Source organism: Sus scrofa, chromosome 2 (assembly GCF_054392235.1).
Source record: "Sus scrofa isolate SSC_HxYL_T2T_F1_AM1 chromosome 2, Sscrofa_HxYL_maternal_Yorkshire_Landrace_v2.0, whole genome shotgun sequence".
Classification (NCBI taxonomy): Eukaryota; Metazoa; Chordata; class Mammalia; order Artiodactyla; family Suidae; genus Sus; species Sus scrofa.
In genome coordinates, this window is record NC_139384.1 from 141449648 (window position 1) to 141465859 (window position 16212).

The following is a 16212-nucleotide window of genomic DNA, read 5'->3' on the forward strand; positions in this document are numbered from 1 at the left end:
AAGTAATACACAACCTGAACTCCTATGTAATCCAAAGCCGCGATATCACCCTGTTCTAACCATATCTATCAGGTCAATGGGGTTCCCCCCCCCGCCTTTGGCAGAGACTCATGTGCCGCTGCCTGTCAGATGTAAGGCACCAGCCCAGGAAGCAAAATACAGGTAAAGGTGACTGAAAGACTCTCCTGTTTTTTAAACTTTTTCACAACCCCTAGTGCCTACTTTCTTCACTCATTATTTGAGACAAACAACAACAACAGCCATGTTAATGACAAAATGCTAAAGAAATGGTTGCTTGGCAGATCAAGTCCAAGCAATACAACTCCCAACACGTACTTTTATTCTTCCCTGTTTCTGAGGCTCTCAGTTATAAGATTATTTCTTGAAGGACGTCGAAAGAAAATTCTTGGCAAAATTCTGAAAGACACCTAAAATGTTTGGGGAAAATTCTACTTTCTATAACTGGTTACAGAACAAGATGATAGCAGAGATTTCAGTGAGGCACTAACCCATGAGTCCCAGGATAAATTATCAGCGCACAAAACTCTTTTCACCTGCTAGTAAAAGCCAAACAAAAGAAATGATTCCTGAATCCTTACTTCCATGATAGGTAGAGTCATTTTTCAAAAGTTTCAGAAAGTGGTGGGGAGGAGGACAGGTGGTCATGAAATAAAAAGAAAAGCTTTACTTTGGAAAAGGGCACGAGACAAAGCGCAAGCTCTGTTGCAGAGAACGAAGAAGAAATACAGGTTATAAAAGCAAGCAGAGAAGAAGTTTCAAAACATTATAGGAAGTAAAGTAAGCCAGCCACAAATATTGCAGGATTTCTCTATGAGGGATCTAAAACTGGCATATTCACAAAGACAGAAAGTGGATACATGTTACCAGTATCTGGGAGGAGAAGAGAATGAAAAGCTTTTGTTTAATGGGCACAGAGTTTGTTTGGGATGACAAAAAATAACTTTTGAAAATGGGTAGTAGTGACGGTGGCACAATACTCTAAATGTACTTAGTGCCCTTAATTGTACAGCTTATATTGGTTAAAGATGTCAACTTTATGTACTAAAATGCACAGCAAAAAATAGTAATAATAATAATATATATATAAAATGAAAACAAACAAGCAAACACAAAAGCAAGCAGGGAGATGCAATGATAGTAACTGATGCTAAAATGTCATGAACCTGGAGAAAAGAAAAAAGAATTTTCAGAACTAGGACAAAAAAAGGAATTAGGAGTTCCTGTCATGGCTCGGCAGTTAACGAATCTGACTAGCATCCATGAGGATGCAGGTACGATCCCCAGATGTGCTCAGTGGGTTAAGGATCTGGCGTTGCCGTAAGCTGTGGTGTAGGTCGCAGACATGGCTCAGATTCTGCATTGCTGTGGCTGTGGTGTAGGCCAGCAGCTACAGCTCCGATTGGACCCCTAGCCTGGGAACCTCCATATGCTAAGGGTGTGGCCCTGAAAACCAAACCCAAACCAAACCAAACCAAACCAAACCAAACCAAAAACTGGATTCTCAGCTGCAAGAATTACACCATGTTTTTCATAGAGAGGAAAAAAAAAAAAGAGAAAATCAAGTAACAGAAAATCAGCTGGAACTAAGGAGTGGCGTTTGCCAGGGGAGGGAACCCTAAGCAGGGCTGATTATAACGATATCTTGTCTATTTACAACAGTTTTATGACAGTCAGTGTGTTCCTTAGACTGTCATCCTTATCTGTGATGAGAAAGCACAGGAGGAGAGGGCCTGTCACTGACAGACAGTGACAGGCAGAAGAAGACAGAGTCTTTACCAAAAAATCCAGGGATACTGGGTTGGTGCACAAGGGCAAAATTACGCTTAAGCCCAATGAAGGCAGGAGTGGGTAGGGGGGACAGGATACTAGAAAATCTGGCTCTGTAAGTTTCATCCAACGCTTAAGATTCAATGATTTGGTGATTCAGAGATCTTTAGAAACATTATAAACATTTAGCATCAAGTAGTAAAAAAGTGATAAGCACACGCCAGGGTTAAGGCCAAGGATTCATTCTTGTTAATAAGGAATTTACTATAGAAAAAATACCTCTGTTGTGTATAGAATAAAGCGGCAGTTCTTCAAGGGTGGCCCCCAGACCGGCAGCAACAGCATCTCCAGGGAAGTGTGGGGGGACGCCAGTTTCGGGCTCCACCGCAGCGCCAGCCTGACTGCAGGAGGACGCTGACGCGAGGGGTGGGGCCAGCAATCCTGATTTAACAACCCGTCCAGGTGATGCTGATGCTGGAGAAGGAGAACCAGCACCTCCTGAAGGAAGGGACTAGAGGCCTGCAGCTGGGTGATCAGCCTGAATGGGCCCGAGAGAGAGAACCACAGGCAGGCTTCTTGCTGGAGGCAGCTGCTCTGGAAGGAGGGGGAAACAATGAAGCCGGCAGGGGGGGATTTTCATCTCCTTTTCCAAGAGTTTTTCTGACTTAGAACTTCGTGGCTGTTGCTAGTGTTTGCAAAGCAAAGCTGTAGAGACATCTGGGCCATGCTGGCGCTAATGAGACAGCACAGGGACTCCTCCAGCTTTCAAGGATCTTTCTCCTTTTCCTCCACATGTCTCTTTAGGGGGAATGGATCTGCAATTTATTATGTAAATGTCTTCCACTATTGCAGAATGTAGAGTCATATCTCAGCATTGCCAGGAAGGCTTGTCGAGTTAGGCGCCCCTGTTAGGACTGTCCATGTATTCCTACAACACAGCAGATCAGGTGGTGATTTAAGGAGTCTCATTGGATGTCTGTTGTTGTTGGGTTTTTTTAATCTTTACTCTTCCTTCTGTCATGGGATATCTGGACCCACATAAAGCTCTCTGGTGATATGAGACTAAGGTTATGAAACCCCCTCAATCTGCTGTCAAATGTTACTATTTTTTGATCCATATTCATGTATTTCTTTTATACCATCTTGAAGCTTAATAAATATTAGCATGTTTCTTTTTGTCAAAAGCATTCTCACTTTTCTCAAGCTGGCCTGAGAGTCTATCTTAATTCCACATCCTTAAGGCCGTGAGTGGTCCATCACTCCTGAGGCGTACCTGCTCCCATCCCAGGTACTCAGAAAGCACAAGATCCAGTGCTTTTTCTTGGTTCAAGGTCAACATCCTAAAAGCATCTGCACCTCACTTGACTTTCCAACCTTCTGACCTGTGGTTTTTGTCACTTTTCTAGAGTGTCACACTGATGTTGGTATTATTTCTTTAGTATGTTGGGGAGGAAGAAGTCTCTTCTAATCTCTTGGGGTCGATAGCTAGGCCTAAGAATTAAATTGACAAAAGACAAATTAACAGAAGCAAAGCATGTAGGTTTTATTAGAATTTTACATGTATATGGGGACCTTCACAAGAGAATGAAGGTCTGAAGAAGTGACCAGAACAGAAAGCTTTTATACCCTTTAGACAAATAAATGATAATTTTAAGAAATAGAGCCAAAAGGTTTGAAATAGAGGTGCCAGATTGTGGGAAGCGAGTAGGAGATATCTGGAGGGGAAAAACTAAAAAGATAGGGTTGTTTCAGCAGGAGTTCCTGTCGTGGCTCAGCGGAAATGAATTTGACTAGCATCTATGAGGACTCAGGTTCGATCCCTGGCCCCACTCAGTGGGTTAACGATCTGGCATTGCCCTGAGTTGTGGTGTAGGTCGCAGACACAGCTCAGATCTGGCATTGCTGTGGCTGTGGTGTAGGCTGGCAGCTACAGCTCTGATTTGACCCCTAGCCTGGGAACCTCCATATGCCACTGGTGTGGCCCTAAAAAAAAAAAAAAGTTTGATTCAGCAAGCTTCTTTGTACAGACCCATTTCAGCATTGAATCCGGGTCTCTGGTATTAAGAGAAGAGACTCCTGTTCCTTGTATAGGGAGGGCATCTTTCTCATTTTATGGTGTTTTTGGTGAGAAGAAGGGTAGGTCAGAGAGCCCTTTCTGCAACTAGAGCTTCTCAAATGCCTTCAGTTCAAAATAATCAATGTTACCAAAGCATTTCATTTTAAGGTGGCATGTCCTGAACCCCTTCAAGTACTAACCTCTAGCCATGATTTTCACTGGCCGTTTGGATTATGTCCTGTTTTGGAGGCTCTTAATGACAATTTCACTGGCTCTAGCAAACAGTTCAACAAGCTAGCCTATCTGCCAGTCCTCCCAAAGACAGCTGGGCATTTGAAACCATTTTTAGAGTTACACTATAAAAAAAGTAGTGAGCTAAAGTTTTCTATGTAGTTTAAGTGATGATTTTTCCAAAAATAAGAACACAAATATTCACTCTATGCTGGTGCCTGCTGCTGGCTAAACTCTGAATATTACCTACCAGCTGCCTATCTGAGAATCTGCGGTTAATGGAATTTGTTCCTGATGGCGAAGGCCATGCAGAACACGCTAATTAGACCTTTTATTAAGGAATGAAGGATTGCTAAACCAGTGAAACTTAGAAGGAAAGAAACATTAATTTCTAAAACTTTGATAGAAAAGGACATCATTTTTTAATAGGTCATAAAAATATGCATTGACTCGGAGTCAGCATTTCAAGGAAATAAAGCATCCTGACCAGAAAGGACTCGTTGGTGAGAGAAATGGAAAATTTAATGCACATTTTTTTCCCCTTCCTATTTTATTTCAGTTTGACCTCCTTGGAACCAACATTTGTGGAAAAACCCGCTATTTTTTATACAAGAGCAATATTTTTATATCCCCATTACTGAGAGCAGAAGCCACTACTATAGCTAGCTTTACCTACCATTAAAAATGCCAGTGTTTGTGAGTAGTTCTGTTCATTAATAGTGATAATAACAAACTAAACTGCAATAACAAAAAAACCTAAATCATAGCGGATTAACACAATCTGCTCCTGTTTCATGTTCACAAAAATCCAGAAGCTCTCCTGTGAATTCTCCTTTGATAGTGACTCAGGGATCCAGGATCCATGCACAATATAGCTCCACCATCACCAAGGCTGCTGCTGCAGATGTAAAAAGAGATTCGGGAAAGGGAACCAGCTTTTAACTTGGCCCATAAATGCCGCTTTGCTCTGACATTTTATTAACCAGAGCTAGTCACATGACTGGAACCTGGCCGCAAGGCAGCCTGGGATGATAAGAGAGCTCAAGAACACTTGGCGAATCTTTCCTACAAGAAGTGATAAATTATTGATCACTGCTGTATTCCAAGTACTGTGTTGATTCATTTACACGCATTATCTCAGATCCTCAAACAACATTTTTTTTGGTCACACCCATGGCATATAAAGTTCCCAGGCCAGGGATCAAACCCAAGCCGTTGCAGTGACCCAAGCTGCTGCAGTGACAACGCTGGATCCTCCTGCTGCACCATAAGGGAACTCGCAAAACAACCTTTTAAGATATAGGTTATTAATTTCACTTTATAGATAGTAAACCAAGGCTCACAAACATTAACTAATTTTCACGTATTATTTCAGATTCTAGCAGAAACCTTTGAAGATATGTAGTATTAACTCCAGAGTACAACTGAAGCTCATAAACTTAAGTTTTCCCAAAAGCCAAATGGCAGAAGTGGGATTGGACCTTTAGAACAGGCTCATCTTCTTGCTTCTCCACATGCTATGTGCCACGTATAATGAATGCTAAGCTCTGGGAATACTGGAAATAAAAGGACACATGGGGAAGGTAAGGAGAGAGGCCCACTGCTATTCAGCAGGACTGCCGTAGCACCATGCCCTGGTGCCTTGGGGTCAGGGGTGTTCACTCCTGGAGCAGAGATAGAAAGAACAGGATTTTCAAAGGCAAAAAGCCTGGCCCTTGGTCAGAGTCAGGTTTTCTGTGACGTTCCTATCATTTAAGGTTCAGAATCTTCACTTTCATAGGCACTTTCCAAGGCCCTGGGAGTGACCTCAGCAATGTGCTCAGAGAATATTGCATTTCTGTAAAATACGGGAAAGATCTTAGAACAGCAATTAGTTCAGACCACGGTCTGTTTCGACTCCTGTGTCCTGACTATCACTTGGCTTCTCACGTTGCTCTCACAGAGACTGAATGGGGTATACATTTACTTTGGCCTCAATGAGATAGATGCCGGTGATTCATAGTCACTCCATATGTAAATAAGTTATTGCCAACCATCCTGGTGTAAGGAACAGCTTCCAGGAGTATCCCCCTGCCCACCGTGCTGACTCACGACGGAAGCGTGCAGAGCTAGGGGTTGCACTGTGACGTGAAGGTACTCTGTGAGCCCCAGGCACAGAAGTGCGGAGGTGGAAAAGGCAACGCAGGGAATCAGAAGCTAATCTTTGGAAAATTCTTCCAATCGTCAGACCTGAAAAATTCTGCACAGAGGTTGTAGTTCCCATAAATGTCTGGTCCAAGTGGAGGATCTCATTCTGTGCGGACTGTGCTCAACGAGGCAGCACACACAATTATAAATGCATCGTATTTAATGGCAGTTGCATGAAATAAAATTTATATATTACATTTCCGTGTTTGGAGGAATACTAGAGGGGATGCATATAGGAGGGAAACTTTTAGAGGTTTCCCAAACTTGACAACAATCAATAGTTTTCATGACCCATGATGGGTGGTAGAAATAAATGTTTATAAACTATCAATAATAACTTTAAGAATTGCAATTAACCATGCTAGTAGAAAGATTAATTTATTCCATTTCATCTACAGAAAATGATATAAAATTTTCCAATTGGTGATATATGCAGAGGTAATCAAAGTGCATACATCCAAAGATACTGGGGAAGGGCAGTTTAATTTAATTAAATGTAATTTGTGATACTTATCAGTTCTTTTACACTTTTGAGGGGGTGGGATTTCTTTTTCAAAGTATAAATTCACCATCATACCTACCTTGTGTTCTTTTTCTTAAAAAGTCTGCCAATTTTGTAAGCGCTGCCATAGATTGAATGTCTGTGTCCTACCTGTGCCCCCACCTGCTCCACTCCCCCCACCCCTCTACTCCCCCCAAGACCCTAACCCTCGCCCTGCAATTTATAGGTTGAAAGAGACCTCAGAGGAATTTCTCTTGTGGTGCAGTGGGTTAAGGATCAGACGTTTTCACTGCTGCTGTGGCTCTGGTTACGGCTGTGGAGTGGGTTGGATCCCTGACCTGGCAACTTCCACAGGCATGCCCATCCCCCGCCCCCCCAAAAAGAAAAGAGGCCCAGAGAGCTCCCTTGCCCCTACAGCTATGTGACGATGCAGTGACAAGACAATCATCGATGAACCAGTAAGCAAGCCCTCTACTGGTATCTTGATCTTGGATTTTCCAACCTCCAGAAGTGTGACAAATAAATTTCTGTTGTTTATAAGCTACCCAGTCTATGGTATTCTCTTATAGCCACCCAAAAAAACTCAGGCAGTCTCCCCCAAACCTGGATCCACCCTCGCACTGGCATACTAGCAGATAAAATGAGCATCAACTGGTGTAGTTTTTGAAAGCCATGAAAAAAATAAAATAATAAAGGATCTTGATGACAATATTGTGGTTAGTTTACTTGCCAGCCATTTCAAAGCAAATAAGTTTTTGATGTTTTAAATTATTCAACCCAGATGATAAGTATTTAATCTGCAAAGACATGTGGATTTGAAATTCCGCTGCCAAAGATAAAGAACAGTCGCTGGATTGTTCCTTGTTATATCTCCATGCAGATTACACTTATCAATCACCGGTACTATTCAACTTTAAAGGACGCCTGTGGCTAAATTAGGCCAGGGAATAAAGGTCCTTGAATGAAAGTGGCCTTCATAGAACTAAGAAAGACGTCCTTCTGATCCACTCTCCACAATTTAAACTCTCTAGGGAGAATCAGAGTTTCAATCTGGCACAAAGCGAAGTCACCCTCTTGTTAGTGGATATGGGATACCTTTAATTATCAAGATACGCAAAGAAATTGGATCATTCCCAGGGAAAAGAAGGGAGAACTTAATGCTAACGATTCGAAGCTTAATAAATAATGGGAATGCTTATGCTTAATAAATACCGGATTTTTTTTTTTTACAGCATTGTTACAATAGTTAACATTTTCTAAAATTCTGCTTAGAAAACAAAAATAGCATTTCTCATGTTGAAAATTTTTAATACCATGAAGAGGAAAATGAGACTCAAATTAGACACTGACCTTATCACCTTTTGTCAAAATATCTCAAAACACTTTACAGAAATTAACTCGGTAACCCTTAAGTCTAGATAATTCTGAAAGACTACTACTGTTCATGAGCTGGGCAATCTGTGGCCTAGAGAGATGAAGTGATCGTTGAAGGTTAAGTAGTAAATCAAGTGAGAAAATAAAGGTGGGGAGGAGGAGACTGGAAACTAAAATCACGAGCACAAATTTCTGGACTAATCCATGCCAGGAAGTCTCTTCCTAAAATACATATTCTGCTTCTTCTTAAGCAGATACTAAGGTCCTGTTTTCAAAAAACTAAGTTCCAGAGACAATTTAATGGTCACTCTGAGAGTCATTCAAAGGCCCTAATTATATTCCAATCATTCTAAATACATTGTGAACCAGAGATAATTTTGAAGAATTCTATCCACAGAAAATCCTCAGAACAACAAATCAATGAAGAATGTGTTTATGGTAGAAAATCCTCATTGGATAAAAATAGTCCTGTTCATACATTGTACCTCCTCCAATTCTATTTCACTCAAATTCTGGGAAACTGAAAAACAGACAAGCAAACAAAAACTGAAAACTAGATGGATATAACCCCATGGTCTTTTTTGGGGTAGGGGGAGGGGGGCTGCACCTGAGCATGTATAAATTCCTGGGCCAGGGATTGAACCCACACCACTGCAGTGACCTGAGCCATAGCAGTGACAACACCAGGTCCTTTAACCACTAGGCCATCAAGGAACTCCATAATTTTTTTTTTTAATCTGAAAGGGATTTTATAGATCATTCAGTTAGCTTTCAACATTCTTATTCTACAGATCTAAAATTTTATTTATTTTTTATTTTTTTGTCTTTTTGCCATTTCTAGGGTTACTCTCGGCATATGGAGGTTCCCAGGCTAGGGCTCTAATCCGAGCTGTAGCCGCCGACCTATGCCACAGCCACAGCAACGCGGGATCTGAGCCACATCTGCAACCTACACCACAGCTCATGGCAACGCCAGATCCTAACCCACTGAGCAAGGCCAGGGATCGAACCCGTAAACTCATGGCTCCTAGTCGGATTAACCACTGAGCCACGACGGGAACTCCTATCTAAAATTTTCAATGACATGTCTGAAATAGTCCTTTGGTTAGAGGCAGAGTTAGGGCCAGAAAACAAATCTCCATTCCTATAACCATAGGATCATGGTATATCACACTGCCACTTTCCAAACCTCTACCTACTCCCCTGCAAAAAAAGATGTAGAAAAAAATCTTATGACGGATGATCACATTGAAAAACAGTCCCAGGTTACATGAGCCGCATGTCCAAGAGCTCAATTTTTAAAATTGTTTTTTAATCAAAATGAAACTCATCTTCCCAGGAGACAGACAATTTGAGAATGTGACTTTGCTTTTCAGGTTAAGGATGGTGTTAGTACAGAGGTGAAAGAGAAAATAACGTGAAGGGGGAAGCAATGCAGAACTATACACTCAACAATCCCACTGGAGCCATATGCGGAATGCAGAGGAAAAGGAAATGAAAAGCTTTGAAATGCAGCTGTCCCACTCCCTGCTATTTCCACTCAAACCCAACTATTTTTCCATCAGGATCCAACACATGTGCAGTGACACATGGAAACAGGGTGAGCTCATGAACCCAGGAGAATAAAGTCTGATGTTCCCAGTGCGGCACCCTGGAAGCACACGGCCCCTCCCGGCCTCCATCCCTGCGGAAGGCAAATGCGGAAGAAGACCTAGAGATGGAAAAACCCACCTCGCAGCAGAAAAGGAAAGCCCAAGAGTAATTCAGACACCTGGTTGCCATTTACGAATTAGGCCAGCAGACAAAAATTGTTAAATCTAAAATCAGCCTCGTTGGACAATATCTTTATTTTTTAAAGTCAGAGCAAGCAACACTTTGGGGACACTGGAAGATATTGGTATCAAAAGTTAGTAATCAATGAAGGTTATACTTAACATAACATAAAGGGGTGTGTTGTTCTGTTCCGAGTTCCCTAGTTAGGTCTTAGTTAGCAAAAGAAAACTTCTCATCTGAACACAGGGCATGATAAAGTTCAATTCATATGATGAAAGGAAGGCTTCTCTTATTTCATCTATTCTTCATGTTTGTCTGTTTCTGACACAGCGTAATACTTCAAATTAAAGCTTTAAATGATGATTATGATGAGAACCACATTATTGGACTCAGTAAATGGCCTTAAGCGAGATAGTCAGATGCATTGTTTCCAGTAATCTGATTTTGCGATATAGCCTTCTCCTAGGTATTAAGGTCTGGTTTGAATGAAAGTCTGCAGCAGGCTCAGAGCTGTGAGAGTAACTGAAAGGACTTGTTTTCAGCTGGTGGCCAAAATGCTTCCTTGTGGTTTGTGGCATACAGTTTATTCACTGAACCACTTACTCATTTGATGAGCATTTATTGACATCCCACACACACACCTGATGCCAAGACACTGTGCTAGATGCACATATAAAACATGACCTAGTTTCAAGTCCTGTTTCTGCCAGATATTTACCTTACGGTGGGGCATGATATTTAACCCCTCTGAGCCTCTGTTTCCTCTTAGGCTTATTGTAAGAACTGAATGAGATAACATATGTAAAATACTCAATAAACAGTAATTTTAAAAAGGCAGCCTCTGCCTTTGAGTAGTAGCTCAGCCTGAAAGTATGACCTGTACCTAGACAACTAAAATGTAATTTGATATTTGCTACAACAGAGGGTGTATGTGGCAAGTAATCTGAGGATACAAGGAAAGGATAGCTACTTCTGTCTAGAGTGTGGGGGGGGGTCGTCAATGAAGAGTCAGCAAGCAAGTGACGGTGAAGGATGAATGCAGAGGGGCAGGCAGAGATGTTCAGAAAAGTGAAGGTTGACGTCACCATGTCCCCGGAACATGAGAAACCCCTCCAGGTGGCAGCAGGAGAGGTCATCCGCTCAGGCTCACGAGTCTCCTGTTCCTGGAAGCTGGAAGTTGCTGAGCTGCAGGCCTTTTCCAACCTCACGCCTCCCTGTGTGGCCTGGATGCCATTTCTTCTCACTCCCACAGACACAAGCTGAGGGGTCTGACCTCCCAAGGCTGCAGTTTGGGAAAAAGATAGGGCAAAAAATCAGTGGACGAATCATAGAGGAAGCAGGAAGGGATGACTGGATAAACCTAGAGTTAAAAAACAAAATAGTTCGAATACATAATACACTCAAGGTATAAAGGACTTCGTGAGCATTCTATTAGTAGAAAACATTTCCAGTCACAAAAATATTAAAATCGCTATATTTTCTAACTTGTAAGAACAGTTATCTACAGTCACAAAGCAATAAGCTTATCACTAATGAAGCAACGACCTAGTATGGAGACGGCAAACTGCAGGTACCATTGTCCCCCTTCCTTCCCTTAGCAGACATTATTAAGCAATCCCAGAATGCTTTTTCATTGAGCCTAGAAACAACCTCAGAATCTTGGCTTTTATTGTCACGCCTGGACTACTACCTCTGTGGAGAACATGATAAAAACCAAAGGCTATGAAGAACAGGATACTGTACCTACAGAAAGGGCAGGGTTGCAGTCTCGTTCATCTGATTAAGAGAGTCGTGAAAATCCAAAGTTCAGCTGGATTCTAGATACTTATGTAAGATGGGGCTGAAACACTGTGTTGGAAATTGTGAATTGGCTTACTCAACTTTAAGGCCTCTTGCCTTCTAGCATGTAGAAGCTGAAATGCTAAGAAATAACACCTGGTCCCTTTAAATTTAGGGTTTTTGGATTTTGATTCAGGAACACCCTCATAAAGAGAAATTCAGAGTTCTGCGTACACTTTCCTGACCCAGACTGAGGCAGCATCGTCTTGTGGTCAGCGCCCACAATGGCGCCTCTTGACCCCTGGAGCAGGGAAAACTGTAGCCATCTCACCCAATGCCCATGTCTAGAGTGCTATCTGGGGAGTAACTCCTGGAAGTTCAATCCAGAAACTCTTTGTTCACCTGACTCGACTATGATCTCACAAACCTCTTAATAGCCAAATATCTTTCCCCTTAAATGGGCTGGACCCTGTTGCCTGCAACTGAACTCTGATAAAGGCATGAGAAAACCTAGCTTAAACGATATTCACTGGAAGAAAACCATGTAGCAAAAATAGTTCTAACAGCATGAATGTTTTAGGTAAAGCTCATATTTCTATAGCTTTAGCTATGAGCTTTCTGAAAATGAATTCAAAATCTGTATTTCTGCCTCCAGTTTCTGACCCTGTCTGCCTTCTCTTATCTCAGATTGCTTCCTGGACTTCCACACTTGGATTTCCTGCCAACACCAGGAAGTCATATGTCAATAATTTCATTTTTCATCTTCTCTTTCATTATCCCCTGAACTCCAAACGTCAGCATGATCTGACTTCCCCGTTCTCTCCCTAACTGAACCCTGAAAATTCTTCTGCATAATCTCTCTTTTCCATCTCTTTTTCCTTATTACTATCATCAGTCTAGTTCAGGCCTTTTTCAGCTCATGCTTGCACAATTCTATGATTCCATCTGGCTTGCCTGCGGTCAGCATCTAGACCCCTTTGAGCCCACAAACGCACGCTAGCCATGGCAACCCAGTTAATACTCCTAAAAAATCATTGTCATCTTCTCACTTCCCGCTCTAACATTTCCAGACTGCCAATACTTTGAATATAAAACTCAGTTGACTTAAGTTGGCACTCAAGGCTTTCACAATCTGACTGCCAACGATCTTCCCAAGATGACGTCTCATCACTTCCCTCATTGAATCAACACTACGGCCAACTACAGCCAAACTGGCCTCTTCATCTTCTTATTCACACACTACTTTGAAAAACCATGCCTTGTATGCCCTTGTATTTTCCCCTACAGTGCCCTTGCTCTCTTCTCTGCATTTCATGTACCGCTGAATGAAAAATCAAAATTCCTCCTCCACTGAAAGGGAAAAGGAAGGGAGAAGGGATGCAGACTCCAAAAGCTACCTGAAGGACAAACAGGATAAAAGCTACTAAATTAGGAAAATAACATCTTATTTGCACTGCTTTAGTCAACTGACTGTCAGACATAAATTTTATTTATATTCTGAAAAAGCTGTAGTCTGGTATTAGTCTTGTGCTTCTCCAGGACTGAAAATATTGTTCATGGAGTTCCTTGGTGGCCTAGTGGTTAAGGATCTATTGTTGACACTGCTGTGGCTTCGGTCGCTGCTGTGGCTCAGGTGTGACCCCTGGCCTGGGAACTTCCACATACTATGGGTGTGGCCCCCGCCCAAAAAATACTGTTCAAATGAGCTGAAGCCACAGTAGATGAGAAAGAGCACAGCTGACTTACAGAAGTGACTTCTTGGTGAATATAATCATCAATAAGGCCAGACAAGAACTTGGTTTCACTTCAGCCAAGTGAAACATGCAGGCAGATGACTGGCTGGCAGAAATCCCCCATCACCACCATGTATTTTCTCTGTGACAGTTTCAGGATATGCAGCAGGAATGCGTTATATTTATTACCTCCATCTCACCAGATGAACTCCACTCTACTTGTGGAGCAAGGGAACACTTTTCTTTTCCTTCGTCTTCCCTCCTACTCTGCAGTTTGTTTGCACGAGCAGGTAGAAGGATTCCCTCCCAGATTTGTAGCTTCTTGACACACACCGCCTCTAATCCCCGCCCTGCTGCCACTGCACTTCCAGTGGGGGCTTTGGCATAGAACACTGAGGGATGCATCTGAATTCACGCTCACTGATTATGGTCTTAGACTGATTTTGTTCACCTTGTTTGCTATCTACACCCATATTACACAAGGGATGGACATCTAAAGCCTCATGTGTTCTTTCTGGTGACAAATTGTCATTTGTCAAAACCCAAGGAGCTCCCAAAATCCTCTTTCCATGTTAACCAGTGCTTCTCCTGAGGGCTGGGCATTTCTATCCTCTTCTCTCCATCTCCTCCATATTTAGTTCAAAGAACTCTAGACCAGGCAAGTGCTTGCTTTTCTGTTCTATTAAGATGGGCCCTATCCCTAGCTAAAAGTCTATCTTCTTATTATGTGTAACCATGATTTAGAGACTTAAATCCCATTCTCAGATCCCATCTTGGTAACCAGTTCTAAACTTTTAAATTCTTATCACTCACCTAAAGTCACAGAACTTAACTGGAAAAAATGAATGACAATTTTCCTATAATGAAAGTTTTTTTTCTAGAAACTTTTTTTCTTTTTTTTTTTTTTTGTCTTTTTAGGGCTGCACCTGTGGCACCTGGAAGTTCCCAGGCTAGGCTGAGAGGGCCACAGATTGAACCTGCATCCTCATGGATACTAGTCGAGTTCATCACTACTGAGCCACGCTGGCAACTCCTCTAGAAACTTCTTGACCAAATATGCCTCCAAACCCATTCCTTTTCCAATAAATGGGCTCTATAAGCCTTTTTAGAACTTCCGTACCAGCTGTTGTACTGGAGAAAGACAAGCCACATCAAATCTGCACACAGCCACATAAAGAATCACAATATCCATTTTTTCACTCAAAAGGTCAATTTTCACCTAACAGTTAAGGCCCTCCTGGATGAATTATAATTCTTCCCAGGTTGGCATTGCATTCTTTGTCCCCTATTCTTTTCTTTTTTTCTCTCTCGTTCATTCTTCTGCTCTCCTTTTCCCAGAGCAAGGGACTGCGTCACCGTTATTCTCAGGAGTGTTCATGCTACTTCTCCAGATGCTGCAGACTGTCATATACTTCCTGATATAAAGAGGCTCACATTTATTGTGCTTACCTTTTCTTGAGGCAGATTTTTGTATTCTCTTCTTCTTGTCACATTCCTCCTCTTTTCACTCTCTTGTCTCAGATTTCAACTCTCTCCCATCTTACTGGAATCGTGTGCTGGCTGGTTTTCTCAGTTCTCTCTAAGAACTTTGCATCCGATATATGTCTCATTCCCCAAGTTCCTTCACACTCTGCCCAGGCCAGACTGCACTTAGTTCCTGTGTACCTGGTTCTTGCCTCCGACAAGAACATAAACAACACATTCTCTAATTTACCCTGAGCTCCCTTCGTAGGAGCTACAGAGTTCTAAGAAGTTCTTGGATTGGGATCTGAAATGGAATCCTCCTTCTCTATGACTCCTCTCCATAGCTGATTTGATGGATGCAATGTTTAATCATACATCTTCCTGCCAAAGAAGCTGATAACTGCTCTGGAAATTACCCACTGTACTTCGTTTATCTACTCAGCCATATTTCAAGCTCAGGATTGAGTGTCTAGGGTCCCTTTAGAAATGGAAAACACTCTGCTTTCCCATCATGTAAACAGAATGAGAAAAGTTTGGATTCTGGAGTTCCCATTGTGGCTCAGCTGTTAATGAACCCGACCGTCCATGAGGACACAGGTTAGATCCCTGGCTTTGCTCAGTGGGTTGAGGATCCGGCGCTGCCATGAGCTGTGGTGTAGGTCGCAGGTGCGGCTTGGATCCTGTATTGCTGTGGCTGTAGTGTAGGCTGGCAGCTGTAGTGACCCCTAGCCTGAGAACCTCCATATGTTGCAGGTACGGCCCTAAAAAGCAGAAATAAATAAATAAATAATAAATAAATGAATAAATAAATAAAAAAGGTTGGATTCTATCCTTCATCAGGCTTTGCCAAGTGACCCCAGTTATAACATCTCAGGGGGACCTGTACCTTTCCTTCAAAACCCTCCTCACAGTTACCATCGATTATTTGAGTGATTAATTGCTGAACATCTGAATTCTTACATGGACACTTACCATCACCCTCCAGTTTGCTCTTATTACCCAAAATATGAACCACAGGCAATAGTTTCACAATCATCACTGAGTATTCAGCAGTTTATGGAGAGCTAACATTTTTACTTGTAGCAAAGTAAACAGGAATGAGGATGCAGTTGTAGGCATGCGTTCTGAATGCAGATGGGGTGAAAGGCCATAGGCACTGCAGAAAGCAAATGAAGGAGCTTCTGCTTGGGCTGCAGAGTCATGGCTAAAGATTACAAACATTCTCGCTCATGCCAGAGACTCCTGGGCAACAGGGCCACAGGAGACAGCTCTGTGGAAAAGGCTGCTTGGCTTCAACTCTAATAACCTGAACAGATGCAGGGCAA

The 16212-nt window shown here is 42.2% G+C and overlaps 2 protein-coding genes across 12 annotated transcripts in view; both read right to left on the reverse strand.

The window, feature by feature from the left end:
• The window catches only part of LOC106509551 (uncharacterized), a 190819-nt gene extending 187692 nt beyond the window's left edge, over positions 1–3127 (reverse strand). Inside the window, exons 1-2 of the mRNA XM_085011731.1 lie at positions 3062–3127; positions 2068–2299 (exon numbers count right to left, since the gene is read on the reverse strand). Of these exons, the coding sequence (XP_084867857.1) occupies positions 2068–2299; positions 3062–3127 (298 nt within the window). The remainder of the gene's footprint in view (positions 1–2067; positions 2300–3061) is intronic.
• Positions 3128–9966: 6839 nt separating this feature from the next.
• Positions 9967–16212, reverse strand: part of LOC100516424 (LINE-1 retrotransposable element ORF2 protein) — a 77251-nt gene continuing 71005 nt past the window's right edge. For all 11 annotated transcript variants that reach the window (XM_085014474.1, XM_085014462.1, XM_085014460.1 and 8 more), the window contains one exon: positions 9967–11193. The gene's annotated coding sequence lies outside the window, so the exon portion shown is untranslated. The remainder of the gene's footprint in view (positions 11194–16212) is intronic.